The sequence below is a fragment of the Oncorhynchus keta genome, chromosome 27 (genome assembly GCF_023373465.1).
Source record: "Oncorhynchus keta strain PuntledgeMale-10-30-2019 chromosome 27, Oket_V2, whole genome shotgun sequence".
NCBI lineage: Eukaryota > Metazoa > Chordata > Actinopteri > Salmoniformes > Salmonidae > Oncorhynchus > Oncorhynchus keta.
In genome coordinates, this window is record NC_068447.1 from 42478013 (window position 1) to 42490374 (window position 12362).

A 12362-nucleotide genomic window follows, 5' to 3' on the forward strand; every position below is an offset into this window, starting at 1 on the left:
GTCAGGATCATGCTGTTTAATCCACTTCTTGATATACACCTGTCAAGTGAATGGATTACCTTGGCAAACGAGAAATGATCACTAACAGGAATGTAAACAAATCTGTGCACAACATTTGAGAGAAATAAGGTTTTTGTCTGTAATGATCATTTCTGGGACCAACACTTTACATGTTGCATTTATATTTTTGTTCCTTGAATTTTCTTTTGCAGGTGCATGTTCATTTTAGGATAGACAGTTGTGGTTTAGCTGCATCAATCAAAGCAGTGAAGTGTGTAGTTAAGCAAGACTACAGTGGTCAAACAATTCATCTTGGGGTGATGGAGGGAGCAGCGTTGCCAAACGCAAACATATCACATAATTATACCATTTATAAATGGTATAATTTCGTGGTTTAATTGCTGCATATATATTTTTAATACAGACTAGCTCCAAAATAAGTGAACATTGAGAAATGATCCAAAGGATTATGTAAATGTTCTGAGTATTGGTTTGAACAAGGTGATGCGCAGATTCACTGACCTACAAATAATCTGGAATTGCGAAATAACCAACACGTTTTTTTTTCAACTGATCTTTACCCAGGCTTCAAACATCCTTTTAATTCTGTGTAGCGTCTCGCACAGGCTGATCCTCTCAACCGCAAGGAGGCCGGCCACAAGCAGTACAATTTCAACAAATCAAATGCTGCGGTCTCAGAGATTAACCCGTGATGCTGAAGAATGTGGATTTTACAGTAGGGTTCCTCCTCATGTTGTCTTTTATTTCCCGAGCGATTAAATACACGGGGGGCCTTTACACATTTAAATATAGGTCTGACCCACTCTTTCTGTTGATGGTGTGATGTTCTATGCCGTCGGTTAGTCTCGAAATGTATGAAAAACAATAGGCTTTTGGAATTCATTGTAGTCTAGGATGCACTCAATGTAGAGGTTTTCCTTCGCACGTTGGTTACAAGCGACTCTGATCAACAAACGCAGGTAATGATGATATTTCGGGACACGATAACTGGTGATAAACAGATGCAATGTCTTTGTCTGATGGAAAGCTATTGCTTTATCCAAATTATTTTGACGGTGATAAAATCATAGCGGTAATTAGCGTCACGGTGATGTTGTCTTGACGGGTCTCTGTAACGTTGACTCAGTGAATCTCCATTCAAGACCGGCTACTGTTGTAAAAAATTGCATATGACAATGTTGTGAATATAATTGTGTTTCATTTCTGAAGAATATCAATTCAGAAGAATTAGGAATCCTGCAATGAATCTAAACTCTGCTTATAACTCTCACACCTCACCAATAATAGATAGAAGATAGTGGTTGAATGACGATAGCTCTAAACTGTATACGATGTAGCTTCTGTGTTATTATTGTGTTGTCACTGTGTTGTACGTGTTTTTCAGTCCTTTTAAGGCAGACAGGCAGCAGAGTCTGGGATATGCGTGGCCTACTTAGTGTACATTATTAACTTCCTCGTCCACGATTAGCGGTCTCTCACCTCAATATAACCTCAATGCTACTAGAGGGAAACAGCAAACGGGAGTGGCCAATTTGCTAGAATGTCGTCCATTGAGCTACAGCAGAATGTCAAAAGTGACATTCAGAAAGACGTTTCAGAGACGTTAGCCACTGCTGTTTGCTGTTCCATTGTAGTAGTTTCAATCTCATCTAAAATATATTTATACAACAAGAGGATAGATTTATCTCACTAGGACAGAGATTGGCAATTTAGATGGGGGGTGGGTGCCACAAAAAAAATCTGAACTCATCATGGGAGGCTGCATTGGCTCAAGGGTCTGCATACACACATCCATACCCACACATGTAGTCCGAGCTGGCTCTACCATTTTGGGGGCCCGAAACTACATTTTGTTTCCCACACCTTGCGAGCAAAACATTTTCTACACATTTTGCCATGTGGCATATAGAAAACTTTTCAGTTTTTAAAGCACTTGGCTGCAAATCTACATATTTTGCAATGGGGTAGAGAGTTGATTTTGCTATTTTATAACTCATATCATGTAATTCCACTCCATGTGGCGGAGAAAATAATTTTTAGTTTTACAGCTAATTTTCTGCAATTCTACACATGTTGTCATAGGGTGAAGAGAAATGTTTGCCGTTTTTAATATGAAGCGTCACTAATAAAAGTAATGGGTTCCCCCCAGTCGGTAATTCGACCATGATTACTACAAATTTAGATAGCCTTCCACTAGACTCATTTACCAATCTCAAAAAGGTTAGCTGATGCACAACCAAAGTATTGAAATTGCACCTTGTGCATTCTACTATTCTAACTCTCAACAATAAGTTGAAACTCTTGAGTTCCCCCAAAATATTGATCCGTAGAAAAAAAGAAGCCCCATGCCAGTGATTGGGGACATTGCCCTGTGACAGTTGCCTTTCGGATGGGACATTAAATGGGTGTCCTGATTCTCTGTGGTCACTAAAGATCCCATGGCACTTATCGTAAGAGTAGGGGTGTTAACCCCGGTGTCCTGGTTAAATTCCCAATCTGGCCCTCAAACCATCATGGCCACCTTTCAATTGTCTCATTCATTCATCCCTCCTCCTCTCCCCTGTAACGATTCCCCTGGCTGTTGCTGTAAATGAGAATGTGTTCTCAGTCAACTTACCTGGGAAAATAAAACAAAACAGAACAAGGCCCCTGACTTGGCCTTCAGTGTGTATATAATACAGACAGTTGGACAGAACTATCATGTTCCATGCAAGATAAGTAGAGATAAGTATCAGCTATATTCTGAATATTTTGTGCCTGACGAAAACAATAGGTGAAGTAAATGGTCGACATATGTTTCTGCCTTTTCAATGCCGTTGTGTTCCAATCTCAGAAGAGATGCTGTAATTGGAGTGGACCAGGAAGTACCAGAGAGGAGGAGGAGGAGAGGAGGGAGGAGGAGGATACCACCATGAAAGGTCTGAGTGCCTCCAGGTTCTGCTTCTACTTGGGTTTCGTAGTGGGGACCCTCAGCCTGTACCTCTTCCTGCGCCAGGTGTGTTACACATCTATAATCTAGTGGCCTTAAACACCTATATCAACTATTCAGGTAGCCATATAATATTACAATAATATACTTCTGTAATTATTATTCAGATAGCCGTATACACCTGTAATTACGGTACTCTCTCCCTGCATTAGTGCATCTACGTAGTACATCTGTCGTTACTGTTGACTGTGTTGATGTTTGATGCTTGGTGTTATCAGTCTGTAAACTTGTTTGTACTTGTACCACACCATATTTATAATGTGAACATACAGCTATGGTTTGAGAGGAGCATGGAGCTCCCTGTGCTGGGAGGGGTCCAGGGCAGCTCAGTAGCAGCGGTGGCAGAGGAGAGGCAGGCCAGTGTGGAGAGAGCAGCCCTCATCAATCTCAACGTCCCGCACCACACAGGTAGACAGGCCCAATAAGGCCAGGGCCCATCCCAGTGAAAGGAAATGGAGTGTCTCTGAAGATCTCGTAAATCTGTGTGGAAGTTTGAAAGAAGTGCGTTGTGAACGTTTTGTACTTTAATATCGAAAAATGAACCTCTTGGCTGCCAAAATGATTAAGACACTAAATTATGAAGAAAAAAAAGACTCTTTCCAAAACATACATCTATCCATGTAAATATGACTAATATACAGTGTTACTCTATTCCTGTATAAGGGGACACTGCAGCACTGTTCGTCCCCAGTGCCTTTGTTATTGTTTTGTTGGTGAAACCAACTTGTGGAGCCTCTGACAGCTTGGTAAAAACGAATTGCAGTACATATTCTGCTCTTCTATTGCTCGTGATGTCAGTTGGGGGGAAAAACGGTGTTTGTTGTAACATCATGGAGGTTCTACCAATTAGATGGGCAAGCAGCAGTTGCTACATTCATTGTTGGACTTAGAAATGACATGATGTGTACCCATTGATTCTTGTAGAATATATCTTGTAAATGCCTTATGAGCTTAGTTTAACTGTCGTAACCCATCAGAACACGAAACATAAGCTTGTTTTACACCAATGTTTGTATACAAAGTAAATGTAAAAAACATTATATATAAGCCTCAAAACATGGTTAAAACGATCATTTTTATATCATGGATCTTCCTCGGCATCCATAGCTCTGTCTAATGAATTAGCTAAGCTTTACCCTTAGTTTTTTTTTTACCGAAACAGGGGTGGGGGACAACACTTTGTTATGGTTTCTACTGCTGATTGCCGATTTAAGGATTTCAGCTTAAAAGTAGTGTGGCTATGATTTTCAGGTGAGGACAGTCGCGTGGCAGATGAGTTGTACCGGAAGGTGCGCATCCTGTGCTGGGTGATGACAGGCCCCAGTAACCTGCAGACCAAGGCCCGCCATGTCAAGGCCACCTGGAGCCGCCACTGCAACGTGGTGGTCTTCATGAGCTCTGTCGACGACCCAGGTGGGTACCCAGCCAGGTAGCCTAGAAGGGTATTGAGGCGGGCCGGTTTGAATCCCATGACCAACGGGAAACATCTGGTCAAAAGGATCCTATATAGATGCTATCTCGTGCCTTGTTTCCCTTGAGTAAGGCCCGTGACCCTAACTGCTGTGATGCACAATGGCTGACTCTGTGCTTTGTGCCTGACTGACTCTGGGGGAGGTTGCATGAGAAAGCAAAAAACAGTAGGAAAATGGACAATAAAGCATTCTTCTTCTTCGCCAGACTTCCCCACCGTAGGGCTGGGGACAGGGGAGGGCCGCGACCAGCTCTACTGGAAGACCATCCGGGCCTTCCACTATGCCCTGGAGCATCATGGGAACGAAGCCGACTGGTTCCTCAAGGCGGACGACGACACCTTCGTAGTGGTGGACAACCTCCGCTGGGTCCTGTCCAATCACACGCCCAAGGAGCCCCTCTACTTCGGCAAGCGCTTCAAGCCCTACGCCAAGCAGGGGTACATGAGTGGCGGAGCGGGGTATGTGTTGAGTAAGGAGGCCCTCAGGAGGTTCGTGGAGGGGTTCAAGACCAAGGTGTGTACCCATACCACCTCTGTGGAGGACTTGGCTCTGGGACAGTGTCTGGAGAAGATGGGGGTTCTGGCCATGGACTCCAGGGATACATGGCAGCGGGAGACGTTTCATCCATTCGTGCCAGAACACCACCTGACTGGGAAGTTCTCCAAGAGCTTCTGGTACTGGAACTACTGCTACTACCCCATCGTAGAGGTCAGTCACCACTGAGCTCTCTCTCTCTTTCTCCTTCTCTAGTTGTCGTTACTTTTGTTGGCTTTCAGTTCCACTGATCTCTCTCTCTCTCTCTCTCTCTCTCTCTCTCTCTCTCTCTCTCTCTCTCTCTCTTTCTTCCTTTCCAGTCTCTCTCTGTCTCTCTGTAGAACCTATCTTATTCATGTAAGACTGTTTAAGATGAACCCAGATAATGGATTACCATTGAATTGAGGGTCAAACTGGGTCAGGAAGACAGTTTTCCAAGAGCTCGAACTTGTTTCCTCTTATAATCCCTTAATTCAATTAATGGCCATCTGTACACTATTGTGCACCAATTGGATATTTGCGGCTCAAGGTTTTCTTTGCCTATTAAAGTGTAGGTAGGGCATTTTTTGACCAGGGCATCACTGTCTTACACAATCCCTCTCTGAAACTAGGTACAATATATGGAATATAGACATTTATTTATTTATTTTATGAGCAGCCTGAATATAGGCTACATGTTATGCGAAGGATATATCACTGTGAAAATGACAACGTTAGATGTCTGTCCTTCTACAGCCTTCATAGAAAGAAAGAAATGACATTAAAGTGGATGATTGCTAAAGTGGATGATTGCAGTGGAGACAATGCACTGTCCACAGTAGGAACATTTCCCAATTTCTTTCATATATTTGTGCTAATTCATTGTGCTTTGCAATGCAAATGAGAAACGTTTATTATGAGTCTATCAGACAGGGACCACCAAGGCACATGACAATACACCTGGGGGTAAATAAGCCATTCAGGTGTCTTTGTGGAGGAAACATAGCCAGTGTCTCCTCTGTTTAACAATGACTGTCAGAAATGTGTTATTAGGTTTTCCCCCAGGCAATTATACTTGCAGGAATGTGAAATAGACAGTGAACACTCCAATAGTCCGTTTTAAACATCTGTTTAAGCGATCTGATGTATGCTACAGAGGAGTAAGCGTGTGTGTTCCGAGCTGTATTGCTGTGTGTGTGTACGCATGTGCATATGTCACAGGTGTGTGTTTTAAGGGTGGGATTCTGTCAAAAGATGCAGTGGAAGGCCATAGAGCAAGTTTTATAGTGCTCGGTTTGCTATTTTCCTCCAGGGTCCTCAGTGCTGCTCAGACCTGGCAGTATCCTTCCACTATGTGGACGCAGAGCTGATGTACACGTTGGAGTACTGGACCTACCACCTCCGTGCCTACGGCTACAGATACCGCTACAGACCTCCACTACCCCAGGGCCTGGTGGAGCAGCTAGCCCAGCCGGAAAGGGCCACTGTGGGGGCAGCTGGTAGAGGGACAATACCAGCTGGTATTATTGTTGTTGGTGGTGGAGACCAGTCCAAAATGGAGGCAGTGTCATATAAAGGGGCTGCGAGGGAAAGTAAAATCCCCATGGACAATAACAGGACTGCAGTCACACAGGAGAGACAGCAGTGATTCTCTTTGGGTCGACGCCTAACTTCCACTTAAGTGGGATGTGAACGTGGTCCTGCATTGGTGTCATTTGGGACGGTTTGAGTTGAAGCGTTTGAATGTGTTTTTTTTAAGGTGATAACGGGAGTGTGTTGTTGTGTGTGATTGCAAACAGGACTTGTGAAATGGTCATGCCAGGAACTGGTTCGATATTTCCAACGTTGTGCACCAGTTCCACCACAGTTCAGGTTTAATTGGTTGTGGGGGATTTTATTCATCCATATACTGTACAACTTTTTACTTGAATGAAATCAATATCTGTTGTTTTGTCTGATATTCTGTTTGGATTTCAATAGTATGCCGTTAGTGACCATGCATCTGTATAAACTTCTAGAGCATTTACTTCATGAGGCCCACGCTGCATAAAAACATTCTGCATTCTGACCTGGACATTTCCTGTAGCATGATATCAAGCATTTCTGTGTCTTAGATGTTGATTTGGAAAATCATCATTTCCACAACTAACAGTGATCCTGTATTCCATTCCCTAATTGACTGTCCATAACTATTCAATTCGATATTGGTATTGCACTTTTAGAGAAATATGAAGGGACCTTTATATGCGTGCACTGAACAATGGTCGTTTCTTAACGTTGTCGAGGTTTTCGTCAGAATCTGAGGTTTTCGGCGTCAGGTCAAGCTGATAGAGCACATTTTTGAATGGTATTACATTGCTCTGTGGTGTATCTAAGTGTGAGTGTATTTCATGTCAAATGTAATGGCCATGTTTTTCCTATTTATTCTAGATTATCTGCTAAGCAGTTGAATGGCCTTAAAGTGGGGTAGATTATACTTACTATAACTACAGTACTAAAGTATTTTTTGTACAGTACTACTTAATGTTCATTTTTGGTTACATATTCCGGCACTTTGAATTCTCGTTGCTATGATGGTGGATTTAAAATGTTGTAACCAAATATTTTTCAATTAATTGTCAGTATTGTTGCCACATTTGATTATTTCTTTAATTTGAATCACAAACATATGGTAAAGAAATAGTTCTTATCAGATGGGACTGTTACTGATTTCTTTCAGGTAATACATTATAGCTATTAGTTACTATGACAACTCATCGGGCACATGTTACAATAGCAGGTTGAATTTGGTCAGTTTAAATTCCATAGATGTTTTCGCAAATACTTTGTTTTGTAAAATAAATAGTTGTTTCTTTTCTGTATTGTATAATAATAACTCCAATCTTCTGAAAAGGGGTTTTGCCTTGGCTGGATGTTAGGGATGGGTCTGGATGAATGTCTTGTCTACAGCCCACGCCGAAACCTGGATCAAAAAAGTAACAGTGGATTTTTAGTTAGACATTTATAATCAGTAAAGTTTCTAGTATTGTTTAATGCAACGCAGAAAGTGAGAAAATATAAAGCACTTGATATAACTTATTGTTATTCTACACTCTGAGAAAAAAAAGGGTTCTTCTGCTCTCCCCATAGGAGAACCCTTTTGGGTTCCATGTAGAACCTTCTGTAGAAAGGGTTCTATGTTGAACCCAAAAGGGTTCTACCTGGAACCCAAAACAGTTCTTCAAATGGTTCTCCTATGGGGACAGCCCGAAGAACCCTTTAAAGTTGGAGACACCACCTTTTATCTCAGAGCGTACTACGTAGAGAGATGAGCTAATGCTGACACACGTACTGTATTTAAGGCATACGTGGAAACCTGCGTAGCATAAAATGCATGGAGTCTACTAAATAATATGGGAGAGCAAATGCCTCACACGCACACACCTCAGTCTGCACTTATTAAAGAATAAGCCTCCTCTTCTTGTCTCAGGGTATGCCTCCTTTCTCAAAGGACGCATGTTGCCTGTTAGAGAGAACACACACTGGGTCACTGAGCTGGGGGGGGGAGCATTATCTCCACTGCACATTGGATTATTATGGAGGTATAGATGAATTAACCCTTTAGTGCAGTGGACTAAATCAGGGTCACACTGAGTTTTTTTGTTGTTGCTAGTCTTAAAACACATCTACTTTGACACAAAATTACACACCTCACACACAGAAGACACCTGTACCATGTCAGACATAGAGTTGAAATGTATTACATTGTGACATTGCATCGCAATATTACTCTTCATATACATCACAGAAGACTGAATTATAACAAAACCGCTTGACATAGAAACACCGGATTTTCAGCGTACAAATAAAAGTGTACTAATGATGAAATGATGAAAAATATGAATAACATTCTACCCATGAGGCCACTGGAGGGCGTTTTGGTCATTTGACTGCAGGTAATGTATTCCACTTAGCAGATGCTTTTATCCAAAGCAACTTTAAAATACGATCCCTGTATGAATGAGCCCATGACCTTGGTGTTTATTGCTAGTACCACACTCTTATCAACTGAGCCACACAAACTGAGCTGCAGAGGAACATTAGATTAGATTAGATTAGATTCTCACGCCCACAACACTCACCTTGTTCCAAGTTTCTTCTGCCCATAAGCCCAACAAAGACATCATCCATCTCTCCTGTGACAAACATGGTTAAATCATTATCAAATGCCGCTGTTCGCAGTATATGAAGTTACATTTGTCATGATTGTTCTGTTAAAAGCTAATAACATTCCTATTGATATGTAAAACAAACAGTAAATCAATGGTTACTCCTTACTTTTATGTGGAGAGGGAGGTACTTCATAAATATCTGTGAAAAAGCAAGTCAATCGTAAAAAATGCGTAAAACCCAATAAAAATGTTTATTCAATAAAAAGTAAATTAGTGGTGTGAATACTGTCATTTCCCTGCAGTGAATTCCTGCTTCAACATTGAACATGTTTGAATAAATAAAGACTAGGACACATTGTTAATTTAGTCAAAACAGAGAAGTCTCAGTGACACAGTATCAGTATAACCCCCTCTATACATCATCAAAGATTACTCAGTGCATGAATTGGGCAGGAGCTCACCGGAGCTGAGTACCTGCACCTCCAATTATCTACTGCTTGATCTCCTGTTCCTCTTACAGAATATTAGCTCAAAAGTATAGTGGCGCTCCTGCACTTAAATATAAACAGTACCGGCACCCAAAATGAGTACAGGAACCTATAACAGTCCAGGTCAAGCACCGAGACAACTGTTGTCTGCTGAGGATCTTAACTTTGATTGATTGATGGTAAGATGCAGAGACAGAGCTGAAGCTTACCAGCGCCCCTTCTACCCATCAGCCCAACAAAGCTGTCATAATCTAGGTCGTTATATCTCTTCAGAATGGTCCGCTTGAGGTTTTCAAGACCTGGAGTATCCTGTAAAGACAACGATGATATGCCATTAATAAGCATCGTTTTCTCTCATTCGTAGACATGAAATCAGTCCCCCCCCCAAAAAGAATAATCGGAATGACACATGAACAAGGTTACCTTTCCGCAGATGAGGCTTTAATTTGATCTGACCCCTACAGTCATTTGGTTTGAATTGACAGTTATGTTTTAAACCATTATATACCTAGATAAATAAAATCTAAAATATTTTTTACGTTACCATATGAGGGTTAAATAGATACGGTTGGATGAGAAACTTCCTTACCTCTGAGTCAGCAGTTGATCTGAGCGCCCCAGCAGCAGGCTCCTCGCAGCTGGACTGGCTTGAGCGGAGTTTCATGACGAGGAACAGAGCCACCAGCAACAATCCGTTTTTCATCTTCTTATTAACACCACCTGTAGCCTAGACAAGCTGTGATGTTGGGTTGACAACAATATCAACATTTAGAGATACATTTGTTTGACGCATCAGAATAAATAACTTCCAAGCTGCAAAATGCTTCATTAGAGCTCAGCTGAAACCAGCAAACGCGCACCAAGTATGAAACGGACTTGACATTGAAAATCCACAATGAATAATAGACTAGAAGACTGCAACAGCAGGCCTAAACATTCGTTTCTCTTCTAAAATGTAGTGATAACTGGTTTTAAATTGTGCGTAATGCGCACGGAATGTTTTCCATTTATTGTGAAATGAAAGGCTATATCACTAAACCTTGACAGTCATTTGATTTGTAGATATGTTTTCCGAATAGGCTACAACAATTACGCTATCATGTAGGCTATAGGCCTATAGAAAAAGTCCGAAATGTTTTTGTTGTTCAGCTTGCAGACAAAGTTGATTCGTTGCGTCCCCAAATGTCCCTGCAAAACTCCCGCCATCCAATTGATGGACAAATACATTCGGAATAACTTGAAATAGGCTCTATAACAAACCAAATACGGTACACATCTATCAAAAAAGAGATATATATATATATACCTGTTTTCCGGCGTGGTAATATTCGAATATGAATATTATGTTAGAGACAGTTGGAGAAGACCGTGCGCGCGCCCGGGTGCGGATGCTTGGTGGTGAGAGCGAAACGATGATACGGATAGCTCCTGCAGTGCAGCTACGAGATCCGCGAGGACAGAGTGATGTGTCCACTATTCTGTTTATTAAATCATAGCTGTGTATCTGCGCGAGTCCAATCAGCTTCAGAAACGTAGGTGGGGTCTCGACGTCTTATATTCTCGTGTATCCCCATAGTCATACCACTGATGATGATGATGATGATGATGATGATCAGGATGTTAAAATGGAGCCAATGGCGCCTAGCTGTCATCCGAAAAAAGAACACCATGATCAATTCAGTGTCCCCAAACGTTCCATGGTCCTATTCTTTGATAGGCGACTTTACACACATCTGATTGGTAGGCTTGTGAAGTTCAACGGATGCTGGTTTTATGATTTCAGCTGGGTTTCTTATTTTCAAATAGTTGTGGTAAGGACTGTAGGACTATCCATCGGTTGGAGATGATTCATATTTAGGCTCAACGGTTTCATTTTTCAACAGGTTGGGACCAACATACGAGTTTCAAAGACAGTACCACGTGGAACTGTATTGCTCACTATCTCTCTCTTTGGCTGACTTGAATACTGTTTGCTCTGCCCTCGTTCACTGCAAAATAGTTCGTCTCCTCATGGTGCCCTGTCCTCTTGTTTGCTTAATTGTAATGGTCATTGACGAGAGCCCAATGCCTCTAGGAAGTCATTAGACGATAGAGATAGGAGCTGCCACAGCGCCATGAGACTACGCGGATGGATGTCTTGGAGAGAGCAAATTGAGCTGCTGCCTACGTGCAGAGTTGATTAGGGAAAGAGAGAGCGGGAGAAAGGAGTCATCGGTGGCCTATGCTCTCTGATGAGTGATGGATGGATCTAAGAAAATAAGTATGAATATGAATAAACTATATTATTCAGATGAACATACCTGCACTTTTTTTATACTCAAATAATACATAAGGAAATTGAAATTCTCTCCCCCCTTTCAAAAACCAAAACATCAAATGAATGCTAAATTTGAATGTAAATGCATGTCCAGCATAGTTGCTCTGAGGCCAATTTTGGAACATTTGTTTACTGTGTGAGGGAATTGAAAGTAAATTTCTGATTTATATGCAGGTTTGACCTAATTGAACCCAGCAAAGTAATGTGAATGAGTCTGTTGTGACTCACGAGTTGATTGCTGCAGCCATAAAATAAGTCCATGACTCAAATAAGTGTATGTGTGTCCGTGTCCATTTGTGGAGGCCATGTTCTCCAGTCGCCTAGCGAGAGAGAAGAAGAAATTTGGGATTGTTTCATCACAATTCAATCCGCTAAAGATGCCAAAGTGATTGGCAGTCAGTCTCCCTGTGT

General features: G+C 41.7%; 2 protein-coding genes across 2 annotated transcripts; one reads left to right on the forward strand and one right to left on the reverse strand.

Annotated features, from left to right (window-relative positions):
• Positions 1-685: 685 nt before the first annotated feature.
• On the forward strand, positions 686-7856 carry LOC118360117 (glycoprotein-N-acetylgalactosamine 3-beta-galactosyltransferase 1-B-like). The gene is made up of 6 exons (XM_035739252.2): positions 686-980; positions 2855-3016; positions 3283-3418; positions 4262-4423; positions 4688-5190; positions 6308-7856. Exons 2-6 carry the CDS (start codon positions 2933-2935, stop codon positions 6641-6643), a joined length of 1221 nt encoding a protein of 406 aa, XP_035595145.1. The 5' UTR covers positions 686-980; positions 2855-2932; the 3' UTR covers positions 6644-7856.
• LOC118360118 (tachykinin-3) lies at positions 6717-11173 on the reverse strand. The gene is made up of 7 exons (XM_035739253.2): positions 10941-11173; positions 10224-10370; positions 9844-9943; positions 9313-9345; positions 9117-9170; positions 8419-8497; positions 6717-7957 (listed from the first exon to the last, which is right to left on the reverse strand). Exons 2-7 carry the CDS (start codon positions 10335-10337, stop codon positions 7939-7941), a joined length of 399 nt encoding a protein of 132 aa, XP_035595146.1. The 5' UTR covers positions 10338-10370; positions 10941-11173; the 3' UTR covers positions 6717-7938.
• Positions 11174-12362: the final 1189 nt, after the last annotated feature.